This window comes from Pyrus communis, chromosome 14 (assembly GCF_041283825.1).
Source record: "Pyrus communis isolate YQ-2024b chromosome 14, ASM4128382v1, whole genome shotgun sequence".
NCBI classification, from domain to species: Eukaryota; Viridiplantae; Streptophyta; class Magnoliopsida; order Rosales; family Rosaceae; genus Pyrus; species Pyrus communis.
Genome location: NC_142578.1, coordinates 3,249,984 through 3,266,038, shown reverse-complemented (window position 1 = coordinate 3,266,038; position 16,055 = coordinate 3,249,984). Strand labels below are relative to the sequence as shown.

The following is a 16,055-nucleotide window of genomic DNA, read 5'->3' as shown; positions in this document are numbered from 1 at the left end:
GTTAAAACATACAGATAATATGATTAGTCATATTCCATTTACTGTTTTAACAGATAATATGATTAATCATATTCCATTTACACCTCCTAATTACGTACATTATGATTAGTAATATGAACAGTCATATTCCCTTAAATAGCCGGTGGGCGGTGAGGAATAATCTTGACATATTTAGATGATTAAGATTAGCATACTAATGTTCTCCTTGACGAAACGCTACCAGGGAAAAGCTACATTCTATGAAAATTAAGAATAATAATCAGATGATTATACCCCTTCGCGGTGATGTTGAGATGATGAATATGTGTTGTAATTCTCATTCAAAAAGTAAACCTAACACTCCCACAATTAGCTTCATAAAAGCTAGTTGCTCAGACCCCTACCCAAAAATAAAGAATCAGATTCCTAACATCATCTACTGAAAATTGGCATATGGAAATATACACCTATGGAAGATATTTATGCCTTACACCAAAAGCATGAGCATATATAAAGATGAAATGTTTATTGTTAGCCTGTGTTTTTATTTTAATTTTTTTTGTGTCTTTCATTTTTTAGAGGATTCGTTTATGTGACAGATGCTCCAGTCAGAATATGCGTTTATGACATAACCTTAGGGCAAAAGAGGTAAAATAAAACCTATGAAGACTTGGAAAAGACTCAAAGAAAAGAGATTGAGTACTTGGAATTAACGGAAAACTTAGCTCAAATCCGAGCAGAGTGGAGTTCTAGGGTTCATACAGTCAACCTCACTTAGTGAGATATAGTTTTATTGTTGTTGTTTTGTATCTTTTGTTTTTTTAGAGGTAAGGTTTGTGTTTTCAGACTAAGTGCAACTTCTTTTTTCATTTTAATAAGATATCCCCACATACTTTTATTTATTTTAATAAGCATTTTTCAAGTTCAACAAGGGGAAACCTAGATGTGTTGGCAATATCAATGCGTGGGAGTAATTAAACAGTGGACTGCTAGGACCACACCCAATTGAGAAACCCTAATAGCCACCCAATTTGTCTCTGAAAAATTATAGCCACGCATATTTTCATGATCAGGCATTCAGGTGGCTCAGAAAGGAAACCTAAGCTACAGGGCAACTACGTACATAGAATGATATGGCCACACCAGTACGTTAATAGTACCAGTCAGACGATTCTAGTCGAAAGGCGAAGCATCTCAGTCCAGCACTGAAAGCTCAATGCCAGAAGAAATCACATGAACTTTGATGGGGAAATTTGGATAGCCTTGTTAAATTCGACCTAAGAAATTAAGCAAAGGTTTTCCATGATTAGGGAGTAGATAAAGAATTGATCCTTGGAGATTAGTTTAAGACACAATGGCCTCATCTGTTACACCGACTACCACGTTGAGGACGGATCCAAATTTTTTTTTTCATGAGGCGACTTTGAACAATAAAATATGGTTTAACAAGCAATAACACTAGAATGTCAATACTTTTCTTAAACTTCGGTTAGTATAGTTAGTCGTTCAAACACATTAAATGACACATCATATATTCATGAAATATGTTGCTACTACAGTATTACTCTAAAGTTATCAAATATGTTACATATCTTCCTTAGTTCACTAAAATCGTCACTTGGGAAATACAAGTAAATATACAACTAAAAGGTCAGTTAATTATATTTCATATGTGTATATATTTGTGAGTATGTTGTACATATATATCTTCTTTACATATGTAAACTTAGAAGTATGTAGAATTCTGTCTCCGAGTTTGTTTGTATGCGTGTGGTGGGGGGCTGCCCCATTGAGCCTTAGTTGTCTCTGTACATGCACAACATGGTGGTATTAGTCCATTCATTATAATTTCTAACACGTGTATCCACTAATTTTAGCTATATCCCAAGTTAATTGAATATTAGCACCGTTGTTTACTCATATTATAACATGTGAATTAATAATTGCACGTATCAGTGTGATGATCAGACACTGAGCAATTGTTCTTCATTAGGGTAAGTGATTTTGAATGGCGTGGATGTAGGGCATGCCCTGAAAAGCTACAGTTTAGCTTTATCTTCTAGACCTTCAAGAACATCATGAGATTAAGACCCTCATTTATTTTGTCTATCCCACTTGCATTTAGTTTTGTACTCCATCTTGTGATATATCAATATTACATATCTTGACAAGAACAGGATGCATGTTTTGGTCGGGCAAATCACCTAACTCCACACATGACTCCCAATTAATTTGCACATCATCTCTATCTCCCGTTTTTACAATCAGCTTCTTACACTTGTATGTACTGAGCTTCAAAGCAGCAATGTCTATGTCAATTCAGAACATATTAGAAGATCAATATTGCTTTGGTATTTGGACTGGGGGAGTATATTTGGCTCCCGTTTTACCTTCACTTTCCCTTTTTTTCTCAAATTTTTTAGGGGTAGAAGCTGCCAACTCTGTCGTTTAATGGTTCAAAAGGTTGGGGAGAATGAGTAGTCCTTTTCCTGAAGTCTAGACCTTTCTCCTATATGTCTACCACCACTTTCCCAGTCTATAAATATGGCCCCCTTCTATCACTGCCAACGTACTAGTGTTTTTTCGTGTCCACGCAGTCCAGTAACCCTTCCCCTTTCCTTTCCGAAAAAGAGTCCAAGAAGCTTTGAAAACGAGATGGTGAGTTTCAAGTGAAGTTTTTTAACTGTCTTAGTCCTCGGTTTATTTACTGTTATGGACTGACTTTGTTTCGGCTATGATTGTAGGATGAGGCGCGGCATTCGGACATATGGGTAGGCTACGTAGATTGGAGGAACCGACCTGCCAAACAAGGCTGTCATGGCGGCATGATTGCTGCTTCCTTCGTCTTAGGTTAGTAAGTAAGCCTTAGATCACTGAATCCGCAAGAACATTTTGCTAACTTTTGATATGTTGCATATTTTAAATATATAGAGAATGTGGCATGAATATTTCTAACTTTGTTGTGTTGCAAACTTTAGCGGTGGAGATACTGGAGAACCTTGCTTTCCTGGCCAATGCAAGCAACCTTGTGCTTTATCTTTCTAAATTCATGCATTTTACTCCATCCACTTCCGCCAACATTGTAACTGATTTCATGGGCACGGCCTTCCTCCTTGCTCTCCTTGGCGGCTTTCTAGCCGACGCTTTTTTCACCACCTATTACATCTTTTTGATAAGTGCTGCTATAGAATTCATGGTAAGTTTCCAACAAACATTCGGATCCTAACTCTCTCCGCCATCCATCACTTCATAAAATCGGGTTTTAACAGTTTCATACTAAACAATCCTCAATAATTGCACTCGAAAGCATTTCGTTTTAAATTGCTGTCACAGATCAGCAGCTAGGGTTATGCAAGAAAATCCTTGTTGTCGATGTGGGACTCACGATTGAAATATCAACGTAGCCGCGTATAATTTTATTTGTCCAACATAAAGGAATTAATTTTTCAAGTTAAGCATAATAAATATTGAATACAAAGATCATTATCGGTATTGTTTTGTTGTAAAACGATACCTTTATACACAGATGTAATTAACTAGACTCATTACTAATTTGGACTGATGGAGCAGGGCCTACTGATTCTCACAATCCAAGCTCAGATACCATCACTAAAACCACCACCCTGCGTTTCAGTGAGCACCAAAAGTCCATGCCAAGAAGTTCATGGCGCAAGAACAGCGATGTTATTTGCAGGCCTCTATCTGGTGGCGCTCGGAGTTGGAGGAATAAAAGGCTCTCTTCCACCGCACGGGGCTGAGCAGTTTGACGAGACAACACAACAAGGCAGGAAGCAGAGATCTGCATTCTTCAACTACTACGTTTTCTGTCTCTCTTGTGGCGCTCTTGTTGCTACTACTTTCGTGGTGTGGATCGAAGACAACAAGGGCTGGCAATGGGGTTTAGGGATTTCCACCGCAACAATACTCATCTCCATACCACTCTTCCTCCTTGGATCTCCAAAATACAGGACTAAAATTCCTGCAGGAAGTCCAATTACAACCATTTTCAAGGTATAAATTCTGAGAAAAATCGTTATATCTTTTTGACAGGGCAATATTCTAATTTACTAGTTTTTTTGGAACTTGACTAACTGATTTAATCCACATCTGCAAAACAGGTCTTTAGATAAAACAATTTCAATTTGCATCGTCTGATCATTGCTAAACAAAGCTGCATTTTTTTATCCAACAGGTTCTAGCTGCAGCAATTTGGAATGCCTGCAAAGCTAGAAAACCGAGCAACACTGTCACGAACATGCCTGTTACCCCATCTTGTATGAATGAACCTATTGAGGGAGACGAGCAGACGTGTCAAACTCCAACCGAAAGCCTCAAGTTCCTTAACTTAGCAGTGACTACTAGGCCTGTCCATCCAATGCTGCAATGTACTGTAAAGCAAGTTGAAGAGGTTAAAATAGTGCTAAGAATTCTCCCTATACTAATGTCTACAATAATGTTAAACTGCTGCCTTGCTCAACTCTCCACTTTCTCGGTGCAACAAGCTGCCACGATGAATACTAATCTCGGATCCTTGAAGGTTCCACCCGCTTCTCTCCCGGTCTTCCCTGTCCTCTTCATCATGATTCTTGCCCCCATATACAACCACGCAATCCTCCCATTTACGAGAAAATTAACCAACACTGAAATGGGGATCACTCATTTACAAAGAATTGGAACTGGACTAGTATTTTCAATCATTGCCATGGCGGTGGCTGCTCTGGTGGAAATCAAGAGGAAGAAAGTCGCAACTAAACACGGGCTACTAGAATCCACCGAACCTCTGCCCATCACATTCCTATGGGTGGCTTTGCAGTACTTGTTTCTCGGCTCCGCGGATCTTTTCACATTGGCTGGCATGATGGAGTTTTTCTTCACAGAAGCTCCAATGAGCATGAGATCATTGGCCACGGCACTCTCTTGGACCTCACTCGCCATTGGATACTACCTCAGCTCCGTGCTCGTGTCCATAGTCAACGGCATCACGGGCGCATATAGGCACACACCATGGCTAGTTGGCAACAACTTGAATCATTATCACCTTGAGAGGTTCTACTGGTTGACGTGTGTCTTAAGTGGACTCAACTTTCTGTACTATCTCTTATGGGCGAGCCGCTACGAATACAGATCAATGGGGTCTGAAGATCACTCGGAGGAAAATCAAAATCAAATCCTCAAGAATTAAACAGAGTTCCATGACTTATCATACATACATATATATGTATATGTGTGAGTGGTATCAATATTTATGATTCAATCTTGCAAATGTATTATCTCTCAAGGTTTCGGCTTGCTTTGAGAATCGAAAAGATATGAACTTGCGCTGGTTTCTTCATCAAATCAATTGAACTTGTGTCCCACTGTTGAGTGATCTCCAGTAAATAAAATTTCCAACTAATTTGTTGGAGAAATTGATTACCAAATGTGGCAGACCGAGTAAGGCATGTTACTTGACACCAAGTAATTTGATCAAACAGATGATATCCTTGGATTAAAAAATCAAAATCTTATTTTGGGTCTGTAATCATATCGTAAAATAATTCAATTCAATTTTTCTTTTTCTTAAAAAAAACGGAAATCTAAAAGACAAATGGGTTGTGGATCGAAAAACCTCAAATAAGATAAGAGTTGTGTTATCCATACACCATTTTTTCATATCTCTTGTTAATTTCTGTCATTTGATCTTCTTCAATTCAATAGATCCGATGATTGAAAATTAGAAGGATGTGTGAGAAGTAAAAATGGTGTGTGAATATCACACCCTATAACAGAACTATTCAAAAACCGTTACCAAGCCACAAGATCAATAAATCATGTAGAGATCAATCCACAACAGCCAGATTTTGATACCCCTCACCGGATATGGCAACTTTCATGACCTGTTCGGGGTCAACATCCCCGTCATTGTCCAAGAAGCACTCGACAAAGTCCTCGGAGTTCCCTCTCATAGCGGTCACCCCAACATTCTCGTCGCATCTTAGGTCCCAAAACACTGTGTGGAACCATATCCCCGTACCCTTTCTCCTTAAAATTTCTCTGTATAGCCTCCTAATCGGTCCTCCAGCTACGGTCGGAAGCATCATCGAAGTCTTGGTCACTGGTGAACAGATACAGCTTCTTGATCATTTGCTCTGGCTTCGAGTTCGCATTCACTGCCATTTCCAGAATCAAATCAAACACCTTTTGAAAATTAGCGTTACGGTGCCAGCCCTTATTGTCCATCCTCATCAACCTGCACTTGGATTTAAGATCATCACCTTGTACTAAAAGTATCTGCGGGTTTCGACTAAAAGTGAAGACCTTTCCTTTCCACGTCAATTTCAGTTAAACCTAAGCTATACTAGATGTTCATGGCATGCGATGTAATTTGGATTGAACTGATGAATTTGACTCTTCCATGTGATAGTCACGTGAGTTTGGGTTTAGTGCATTAATTAAAGTTTGAAAAGGTATAAATGTTTGATCAAAACAATATAAAATTTAAGCAACTTATTATTAGTGTCACATTGATACATATTATTATTAGCACTGTTCTAAAAATCCCCTCCTAGCGCCGCCTAGGCGCTAGGTGGTTGGACACCACCCTGATTAATGTCTAGACATTTGAAAATTAAGAAAGTGTGCCTAGACCTGCTGAGGTGCCCGCCTAGACCACCTAGTCACCCGCTTAACCCACCTAGACCCGCCTAGGTCGCGACTCAATTAGACAGACAATATATAACTTTAATTTTGCATTTTATTTTTTTTTCAATAAATTGTAAGTTGTTTGTTGCATACTTAAATGAACACACATTATATCCTTGGTCCCCATGTTTTCTTTATGTTCCAATACTTCATAATATATGTCATTCTATTTTGTAGTTTATAATCAAATTATATATATATTTTAAGTATAAACAAACACTTATTTACACGAAACATAATAAATTTACTTAAATCCTCCTAATCCGCCTAGACCCCAGCCCGCCGTACGACTAGCGCCTACTGTTTTTTAGAACCTTGATTATTAGCACTAATTATGTGATGAAATGTTGAAGAGAACTGAAATTCTAAACACAAAGTGTGCAGCTGTTTCCTCTAACCCAATAAAAACAAAGGGCTTCCGCTGTCTTCCGGCTTTCATGAATTCAACAGCTCCTCTTTCCTACCGCTGCTGCTGCTGCTCGGCTTTCTTCTGTAGAAATATCATAATCAAATGCATATGTCAATATCCTCTTCCTCGTTCTCTTTGCGTCTCTGTTGTCAGGGCCTTCTACAATATCTTAGAGAACCTCGAGGTGGTCTGTAAGATCCACAAACAATCCTGCGACGGACATGACACTGTGCGCTAGCGTTTTGCGGTGGTTTGGTGAAGCCAAAATGCCTCCGTATCTGGCATTCCTGTCTAAGCCATCGGCCCTTCGGTTACAGATGAGCTTGAGTGTGATAAGAGGATTGTGAGACCAGACAACCGAGATGAGTTCTACTTGCCCTGGTTTCTTCATCGATTTCAATTAACAAGTGGACTGATTTATTTTATTTTTCAATCAATTTGGTTGAGTTAGAGAAGAAAAATAAGAGAACTACTGACTTAACAGATTGACATAGAAAAGATGCTTACTTGGGCACCAAGCATTTTCACCAGATTTACATCTCTCCTAATTTTTCGATCAGGTAATGTTAAGCAGACCAAATTTTTAAACCAAGTTTTATAAATCATATGATGTGGTTGTTGATGAATTAATTATATTCACCAAAACATAATCCAATAAGATAGAATTCGGCAGTGTCAGGAATGATCACTCCGATTCCTTCACTCTGAGGGTGAGCAAGTATTTCGCAAAAATACGCTGAGTTTTCAATGAATTGGTTGGAGAAATAAACACCAGTTACCTGCATTTCAACGGGCAGCAACAAGTCCACACCAGCAAGCAAAGACGGGCAAATTGTGCAGACTGCAAACATATGCATTCTTCAACTACTACTATGCCTTCGGTCTCACTCATCGGACTCTAGCTGCTACTGGTTTTCCTGCCGCAAGTCCAACTGCAACTATTAGGCCAAAACAATTTAAAGCAAAGCCTGAACCTGCATAAGCAAAACAAACCGCCTTTGTTCGCACCCTAAACGCTCTCCGCTGCAGCAATTCAAAATAATACTACGCTGCTGCTGCATTGTTCAATTCTCCACATTCTCAGTGCAACAAGCATCCACCATAAATATCAAGCTTTCAGTAAGAATTTCACCAAAACTTACTTTCATTTCATACAAAAACAACACAAGCATTGATTCATTTATATATTCCTCGACGCGAAACAAACAATTTCAGAACAGTTATCAATCCATTTCTCTAATTTAGTATATCACATACATAATTCTCAATTTTATCCTACCAAAAGGAGAAAAACCGAAAAACAAAAACAAATGAAAAACTTAATCAGCTTCTTGCAAACCATCCAACACAACTGACCCAACTAACAAGCCAGCAGCGCCGGCCCCAAGCACACCAGCCACCACAGCCTGCGCTGCCACCAGCGCCGCCGAGTCATCCGGTATAACCACGACTGCCACCACAGCTGCCACCAAAATGGGCAGAGCCGCCGAGGCCAACGCAGCGGGGGAGAATCCAGCCACCTTCTCGAGCAGACTGAGCAGCCCGAGCTCCTCCGCCTTGGAAAACAGCCCCAATTTTTCAATCGACGACAGGGTGACCCCAAGCTCCTCCGCCTTGGACAAAAGCCCCGCCTTCTCGACGTTGCTGAGGACCTTCCGCTTCTCCAGCTTCTTGAAGACGTCGACTTCCACTTCCTCCGCCCCTTCGTAGAAGATTCCCGCTCCGTACCACTTCTTCTCCCAGCCGCTGTCGAGCTTGTTCACCTGGAAATTTACAAAATTCACATGTTCTCAGCAAACAAACAAAAGGGTATTTATTAATTAACCAAAAAACAAAAGGGTATTCGTAATTTCGTCTAAAGATACTTTCTTGGCAGCCAAATAGAAGTTACAGAGCAAGAGTGGACGTAATTACCTTCTTTTGGGGCGCCATAGAAACGATTGTTGACGATCGAGATTTGGCGGGGAAGTTGCGGGAAGAGCCGAAGATGGAATTGAAGTGGGGTTTGGAGGAGAGGAAGTTTCTAGTGTGGTTGAGATTACAGGTAGCTGAAGATGCTGCAGCAGTGACCGCCATTGATGATGTGTATCGAAGCTCTGGCTCCCTGTGTGTTTGATTGTCTGTGTGTGCTGGACTGACACGTGGGATGAGAGAGAAAGAGAGAGTGTGGAAGGAAGAAGGGAAAGGTTTGGATCTGGTAATCTAACGTCACAGTGTACCTGCCAATCAAATTGACGAAAGGTGATAGCTTTATCCTTGCAAATTTCAAATTCCAATTAATTACAAGAAATTATTTCCTAAATAAGATTGGGAAAATTGGGCTGGTAAATTGATCGTGTTTGTCGTGTTTATTTTATTTTCATGTTAAACATATTATTTTGATCGGTTTTAAACCTTAAACTCAAACTCGGTGTTTTATCTCTTAAGGATAAAATATTATTTTAATAAATAATCAAATAAAAAAATTTAGACTACATTACTAAATATTAACATCTAAATTCATAAGTTCCTTTTGATTCAATAATACAACTGCAATTATTTTATTAAGCACTACATCTACATGCCCCATAAATTGAGAAAGAGACTAAGAGCTCGTTTGCATGTGCTTTTAAAATCACTGAAAACACTTTTGGTGAAAATATTTTTGAAAACAATCTTTAGTAAAAATGTTAGTAAACCCTGGAAAAACACTTTCGGTAAGAAACACATAACTGGTGATTCTTGTAAAAAGCACTTAAAGTGCTTTTGGAATCCTAAAATATTTTCTCTAAAAGCGCTTTCAGTCATTTTAAAAGCACATCCAAACGAGCCCTAAAATAGCTCGGGTTTTATATTTATAATTTATATTTTTACAAACGATAAAATTAGTAAGTTAAATTGTCAAATGTTAGAATAAAGAAACTCAATGTGGATCTATAACGCATCAAAGTGCATAAAAATTATTGCTTAATAGATTATTCACGAATAAACATAAATCAATTCTTTAAAATAACGAGTCGACCGGATATAAAAGTACCACACACACAAAGCACAAATAAACTCGAAATTCTAAGATCGACACCACCTATTTCAATTTGGCCTTATTCACGAAATGACCCCAAAACTCCGTACTTGTCTTATTCTGAGGTACTGAAAATTTGCTAATTGATCGTTTGCAGCTGAGAGAATATATAGAAAAAAAAAACGTGTTAAATAAGAAATAATAATTATTACGAAGATGTACGAATTCACACGATCTTTCGCTCCGATGAAAAACTCAAAGCTTATCACTTTCCCCTGGTTTTATTCAATTTAAATACCGCAATTCTTATTTTTCTTCGTCTTCAAGCATTGAAGGGGAACTGAAATCTTCTAAGATTTGCAAAAAAGTTACGTTTCACGTCTTTCTCTGTAATTCTCAAATTTAGATGATGGGTTGATTTGCGATTTTCGTTTAATTAGGCAATTTGTCTCGAAATTACTTGCTTTTTATAATCTCTGCACATTTTCCCGGCAAAGTTCTGTTTTTTCCAGGAAAATTTGTTTCTTTTTATTGAATTGCTACATGGGTTTTGGATAATGTAATCAATGGAACAGTAATAATTGAGTTTAGATGAAAGTTTCAATTTTTCTGTATGCATCTGTGAAGCGTATGAAACAAATGGGAAATGCGAAATGTAGGTTAGGCTAGTTGGTCATGAATCCAAGTTTGAATCTCTCTCCTGTAGTTTAAAATATTGCATTATAAAAAATAAAAAAAGATGGAGAAACAAATGCAGCAAAACTCCATATGTCGTTTTCGTGGGCCAAAGTGATAGATCTTAGCTGTGACAATGAATGGTGGTGGGTGGAATGTATTCATTTGATATATATGTGTCTGTTCTTGTTCTTTGATTTTATATATTAAGTTATCTCTTGGTTGTATCTTGATGAATACTATGTAACGGCCAATGTTTGCTATTTAAACACCTTCTACGATGTTTCTAAGGCTTGTTCTGCAGTAAACTAGTTTGTTTTATGTACAACTTTGCAATTTTTAAATGTTAATTTTGTTTTGTTTGGGATTTAATTGTGTGAAGTTGTTGTTACAGCTCTTTTATAAGTGTTCTTCGTTATATACTTAGTGGCGAATTATCGGTATCTAATTCATTAACTTTGTAAGTTTTCATTGTATTTCTACCAGAGTGGTATAACCTGAAACTTGAGGAGATTTACAAGTCTATATTGTCAGAGTCTATATATATCTTACATTCTTACCTTGTTTGGGTCAACTCATTCCTATCTTTCTTCCTTCTTCCCTTCCTCTCTTGTTGTCCTCCTCTGTTAGTAGTCTCTCTCTCTCTCTCTCTCTCTCTCTCTCTCTCTCTCAAGGTGAACAAATAGTTTTGGGGGTGTCTGTGTTCTTGTTCTTGGTATTTTAAAATGTGTTTTGCTCACTGTTCTAAAAATCCTTACCCAGCGTTGCCTAGGCCCCGCCTAGACGTTACGCGGTTGATCACTGCCCCAATTAATGCCTAAGCGTTTGAAAATTAAGAAATGGCCCATAGACCTACTGAGGCGCCTTCCTAGACCACCTAGGCACCGGCCCAGACCCGCCGCTTAGGCAGAAAATAGATAACTTTCATTTTGCATTTTATTTTTTTTCAATAAATTGTAAGAGACTTGTCAAATACTTAAATGAGCACACATAATATGCTTGTTCCCCATGTTTTCATTATGTTCCAATACTTCATAATATATGTGTGTCATTCTATTTTGTAGTTTATGATGAATAAGCATACACTTATTTACATGAAATATAATGGATTTAGTTAAATCCGCTTAGTTTGCCTAGTCGCCTGCCTAGGCACTAGACCCCAACTCACTGCCTGACTAGTGCCTAGCGTCTTTTAAAACCTTTTACTTCTAAAACATCTTTTTTTTATACAACCTACTTGGAATCTAGGATAGTGTTATGAAAGAGCACTTGAATTATGTCCATGTTTCAATCATGCCTCAGTTCTGTTTTCTCTTTTTCTTGACATGAGTTTTAAATCTCTCTCGCTCGTGCCCACTCGCGTAGAGAGAGAAACACTAGTATTAATGTCTTTGATGAAATTTGATTGAACAGTATTCTTGTGTTGAAATTTTATTAACTTCGACCAGGCAACTTATATTACCAATATCTAGTAATTTTTCATGATTTTTTTTTTCTTCTTATACGAAGATTTCTAATGCTGTTGAAAATCTGAAATCATGATTGTTGCTGTATAATCCTTTTTTCTTTCCTATAAATTGTTTGTTTCCAGCAAATTCCTGACTTGCGTATATCTTTCTTGGAGGTACAGTAGTGACGAGAACATGGGTAATTTATTTTGTTGTGTACAAGTAGATCAATCCACAGTAGCTATAAAGGAGAGATTTGGAAAGTTTGTGGAAGTTCTTGAGCCAGGATGTCATTACCTGCCTTGGTTTCTTGGGCATCAGCTTGCTGGCCATCTCTCTCTTCGTTTGCAGCAATTGGACGTGCGCTGCGAGACCAAGACAAAGGTGTGTCAACTTTCATTAGTGGAGATGACTTAATCCATAGCATTTGTGTTCATTGCATTTCTTTTAGTTGAACATTGGACACTTTCATTCTCCAAAGTTTTTTGGGACCAGAAACTGAGTCTGCAATCTCATTCCATGTTTTTTATTTCAAGTTCTTCGTATGTGAAAATTGAAATGTTGTTTAATATACTTTTCAGGACAACGTATTTGTTAATGTCGTTGCATCTATTCAATATCGTGCTCTAGCAAACAAAGCAGATGATGCTTTCTACAAACTCAGCAACACAAGGTCTCAAATCCAGGCCTATGTCTTTGATGGTATAAACTAAATATCCCTCTTAATAAATCAGATATATGCAACTTTTTGATACAGGTGTATTAATTTTTTTAATCGGAAGTATTTATAGCTAATTGAATTTGCCTCTTCCATTTCCGCAGTGATTAGAGCTAGTGTTCCAAAGCTGAATCTGGATGCTGCTTTTGAGCAAAAGAACGAAATTGCAAAAGCGGTGGAAGATGAGCTCGAAAAAGTAATGTGGCAAAGTGAAAGTCATAGAATACTGTGGTCTCTAAATTCAACTTGATTTTAACCAAGTTGCTTTTCGTGGTGCGGGCTATGTCTGCTTATGGTTATGAGATTGTACAAACGCTCATTGTTGACATAGAACCAGATGACCATGTGAAACGGGCAATGAATGAAATCAATGCTGGTATGAGTCTCATCATCGACGATTATGCAGTTCCTTTAACGTATTTTATTGCTCTGCATATGTGATACGTTCGGCTTCAATTGTTTTACTGTATTTTCTCTATTTTTTAGCTGCAAGAATGAGGGTGGCAGCTAATGAAAAGGCAGAAGCTGAGAAGATTTTGCAAATTAAACGAGCTGAGGGTGAGGCTGAGTCAAAGTATCTCAGTGGGCTGGGTATAGCTCGCCAGCGTCAAGCAATTGTAGATGGTTTGCGAGATAGTGTGCTGGGGTTTTCCGTCAATGTTCCAGGGACGACCTCAAAGGATGTCATGGACATGGTCCTTGTCACACAGTATTTTGACACCATGAAGGAAATTGGCGCTGCCTCTAAATCCTCTGCCGTGTTTATTCCCCATGGACCTGGTGCTGTACGCGATGTTGCTTCTCAGATTCGTGATGGACTTCTTCAGGGTTCTCACCAGTAGTAGGGTTCTTCTACAAGCTTTTTGTTGCTCATCTGCAGGAACTTCTTTTGGGTCATTACGGCGTGCTTTATTTGTTTTTAGTTTTCTTTTTGTGGTTTAATTGTTTAATATTGTATGTGAGCATTTACAATTTCTGGTGAGCGTATAATGATCTTATACAATGAGAGTATTTTTCGTGTGTTTACTTGAATCATGTACAATTTCGTCTTTTACAGACGACTTAAAAAGCGCTTTTATTTGTTTAATACGTGAATTTCTTCGTAGAAACATATCACAATTTTACTCTTTTTCGCAATCTTATCATTTGAATTTGCTTACAAATAGATTATTTCAGAGCCTAACAGAAAGAGAGAATCCAAATCTTGGACTTCTCTGTACGCTCATAAAATCCACTTCTCCGGACATAGACAGGAACAACTTCTGCGATAACCCTTGCCGTATGAGAACGCCAACATTCCCGTATGTGCTAACTCGAGCCTTCGCCAGTGTAGATGGAAAAAACGCGTGCTGGGCGCCAACAGCAAGGGCACTATCGTTGGTTGAAAACCGGTGCTTCAACTCTGCTCCAAGGGCTGTGTTGCTCAGGGGGTTGACCACGGTGAAGCATGAAGCTTTTAAAGTGTCAAGCTTGTCCCTGCATATTCAAAATGTTATATATGCTGCTTTTGTGTGTGTGTGTCTATAAAATTTGTAAACATTCTCTCTTCTCCAAGCTCTCACAGGATTGCTCACATGGATAAGGAAGCAGAAACAAAGTCGCTGTTCAAGCTGAAACCGGCACTGAATTTTGCGAATTCTCCCGCAGATATGTCGAAGGCAAGGTCGGTTCCAATGGAGCACACAGAACTGCCTCCTATCACTGCAGAAAAGAGTGCAATCGGATCACACATTTTCAGCGGATTTCTTTTCAACCCGATTCCTCCAGCAATCTCGGCAACACCATTTTCGTATTGCATTTCTACCTGTCACAACATTAAAGTATTGATCTAGATTCTAGAGCAACATCAAGGTTAAAAATAGTTCAAATGGAAAAGCACGGCGAATCTCAGGATGACTATTTTAGAGTGCTAATAACTGACGGAAAATGATGGGAAGTTTTTACCCGGCCATAATCTGGCACGTTAATACTGAAAAGGGTGCTGAGTCCAGGAGCAATCAAATTAACTGCACATCAAACCGTCGCGAAAAAAACAAAAGAGTTGCAACTCAGTTTCATACTTGACTGAAGAAGCAAATCACAGAGATCAGTCAGATTAACCTTTGCACGAGATGTCACTGATCCAGTTGAAGTTTTTGGAGTCAAACCGAATCGGCGGTTCATGAACATAGTCCTTGTAGAGAAGATCTGATAAAAAAAAAAATACAAGAAAATGCTTAGGATTGATAGAAAGGGAAAGAGAAGGCAAAGAGAAGAAGGAAGAACTGGGTGTGCAGAGTAAATTGAACCTCTGGCATCCTTGCCAATGTTGTAGCGCACACCCGTAGTGTTACTCATTGCTCGTTACTGAACTGGGTGTGCAGAGTAAAATTATATATTGTGGGATGCATTGCATGGGGATTTAGTGAGGAAGTTTCCTTGTTGGTGAGAAAGTAATACATAAAAGTACTATGTTGTGACAAGAGAGGAAATTATGTGTGGAGGAGGGTTTGCTATAGAAGGTCGTTGGCCAAATAATGATGCTTCAAAGATGTTGACTTCAAAACGGAAGGGAAGAGCGGGAAAATAGTTGAAACTCAGGTCATTACAAATTAGATAATAAGACTTCGGGTGTACGAGAAACGCTTGTAACCACTAAAATTATAAACTCTGATAATACCTATTAGAACCGCTCTTCTAAGGTTCTCATTTTGAAGGACCTACGAGGACATTTTTCATATGAGTTTTCAGATTAATCTTATGATAGATTAAGCTAATAATTAAAATAATCTTTGTTACGTTGAAAGAGAATAATTTTGCAAGGTGATTAAATTAAAAAAAAAATCTCAAAATTTCGTATGAAAAAGGGTTCACGCGTTCAAGAAGAATGAGATCCCAATTCTCGAAACCACACAATCTCAATTTTTTTTCGTATTTTGTAACTAACTGGGTTTGAATATTATTATAAAAGATTGGATGAGATTGGATGTGTAAAGTTATTAGGATTTTATGCAATTGAGTTTGTAGGGTTTAGATATTCGATGGGGAGACTATGTTTTGCAAATGAAAGAGATTCGACATGACATGAAACATTCTTCTCTTTTCTTATTTATTTTTTTACTTATTTTTTGTTTTTGTGCAACAAAAATTATTTAAACTAATAGC

The 16,055-nt window shown here is 38.2% G+C and overlaps 4 protein-coding genes across 5 annotated transcripts; 2 read left to right on the top strand and 2 right to left on the bottom strand.

Moving 5' to 3' along the window:
* The first annotated feature begins 2,065 nt into the window (after positions 1-2,065).
* Positions 2,066-5,399, top strand: LOC137713900 (protein NRT1/ PTR FAMILY 4.6). Of its 2 annotated transcripts, none has more exons than XM_068453251.2 (5): positions 2,066-2,637; positions 2,724-2,829; positions 2,958-3,175; positions 3,550-3,990; positions 4,172-5,399. In XM_068453251.2, exons 1-5 carry the CDS (start codon positions 2,524-2,526, stop codon positions 5,159-5,161), a joined length of 1,869 nt encoding a protein of 622 aa, XP_068309352.2. In that variant the 5' UTR covers positions 2,066-2,523; the 3' UTR covers positions 5,162-5,399. The 2 variants fall into 2 exon arrangements, with proteins under 2 accessions (XP_068309352.2, XP_088540778.1); XM_088684652.1 differs by having other exon boundaries at positions 2,519-2,637; positions 2,724-2,837.
* A 2,796-nt stretch (positions 5,400-8,195) lies between these two features.
* Positions 8,196-9,337, bottom strand: LOC137713504 (uncharacterized). The gene is made up of 2 exons (XM_068452806.2): positions 8,984-9,337; positions 8,196-8,832 (listed from the first exon to the last, which is right to left on the bottom strand). The coding sequence occupies exons 1-2, from the start codon at positions 9,143-9,145 to the stop codon at positions 8,389-8,391; spliced, it is 606 nt and encodes a 201-aa protein (XP_068308907.1). The 5' UTR covers positions 9,146-9,337; the 3' UTR covers positions 8,196-8,388.
* Positions 9,338-12,339: 3,002 nt separating this feature from the next.
* LOC137711900 (hypersensitive-induced response protein 1-like) lies at positions 12,340-13,900 on the top strand. Its single transcript, XM_068451057.2, has 5 exons — positions 12,340-12,577; positions 12,775-12,895; positions 13,016-13,107; positions 13,173-13,287; positions 13,398-13,900. The coding sequence occupies exons 1-5, from the start codon at positions 12,389-12,391 to the stop codon at positions 13,751-13,753; spliced, it is 873 nt and encodes a 290-aa protein (XP_068307158.1). The 5' UTR covers positions 12,340-12,388; the 3' UTR covers positions 13,754-13,900.
* Positions 13,901-13,953: 53 nt separating this feature from the next.
* Positions 13,954-15,352, bottom strand: LOC137711921 (mitochondrial outer membrane protein porin 1-like). Its single transcript, XM_088683908.1, has 5 exons — positions 15,200-15,352; positions 15,012-15,098; positions 14,856-14,917; positions 14,486-14,715; positions 13,954-14,387 (listed from the first exon to the last, which is right to left on the bottom strand). The coding sequence occupies exons 1-5, from the start codon at positions 15,246-15,248 to the stop codon at positions 14,084-14,086; spliced, it is 732 nt and encodes a 243-aa protein (XP_088540034.1). The 5' UTR covers positions 15,249-15,352; the 3' UTR covers positions 13,954-14,083.
* Between the last annotated feature and the right edge of the window lie 703 nt (positions 15,353-16,055).

Coding starts and splice junctions, on each gene's coding strand:
- LOC137713900 (XM_068453251.2), top strand. CDS start 2,524: ATGGCCCCCTTCTATCACTGCCAACGTACTAGTGTTTTTTCGTGTCCA. Junction 3,176..3,549: donor GTGCTGCTATAGAATTCATG/GTAAGTTTCCAA, acceptor CTGATGGAGCAG/GGCCTACTGATTCTCACAAT. Junction 3,991..4,171: donor CAATTACAACCATTTTCAAG/GTATAAATTCTG, acceptor TTTATCCAACAG/GTTCTAGCTGCAGCAATTTG.
- LOC137713504 (XM_068452806.2), bottom strand. CDS start 9,145: ATGGCGGTCACTGCTGCAGCATCTTCAGCTACCTGTAATCTCAACCAC. Junction 8,833..8,983: donor CTATGGCGCCCCAAAAGAAG/GTAATTACGTCC, acceptor GTAAATTTCCAG/GTGAACAAGCTCGACAGCGG.
- LOC137711900 (XM_068451057.2), top strand. CDS start 12,389: ATGGGTAATTTATTTTGTTGTGTACAAGTAGATCAATCCACAGTAGCT. Junction 12,896..13,015: donor CCAGGCCTATGTCTTTGATG/GTATAAACTAAA, acceptor CCATTTCCGCAG/TGATTAGAGCTAGTGTTCCA. Junction 13,108..13,172: donor TGGAAGATGAGCTCGAAAAA/GTAATGTGGCAA, acceptor ATTTTAACCAAG/TTGCTTTTCGTGGTGCGGGC.
- LOC137711921 (XM_088683908.1), bottom strand. CDS start 15,248: ATGAGTAACACTACGGGTGTGCGCTACAACATTGGCAAGGATGCCAGA. Junction 14,716..14,855: donor ACGTGCCAGATTATGGCCGG/GTAAAAACTTCC, acceptor ATGTTGTGACAG/GTAGAAATGCAATACGAAAA. Junction 14,388..14,485: donor GTTTCTGCTTCCTTATCCAT/GTGAGCAATCCT, acceptor TTGAATATGCAG/GGACAAGCTTGACACTTTAA.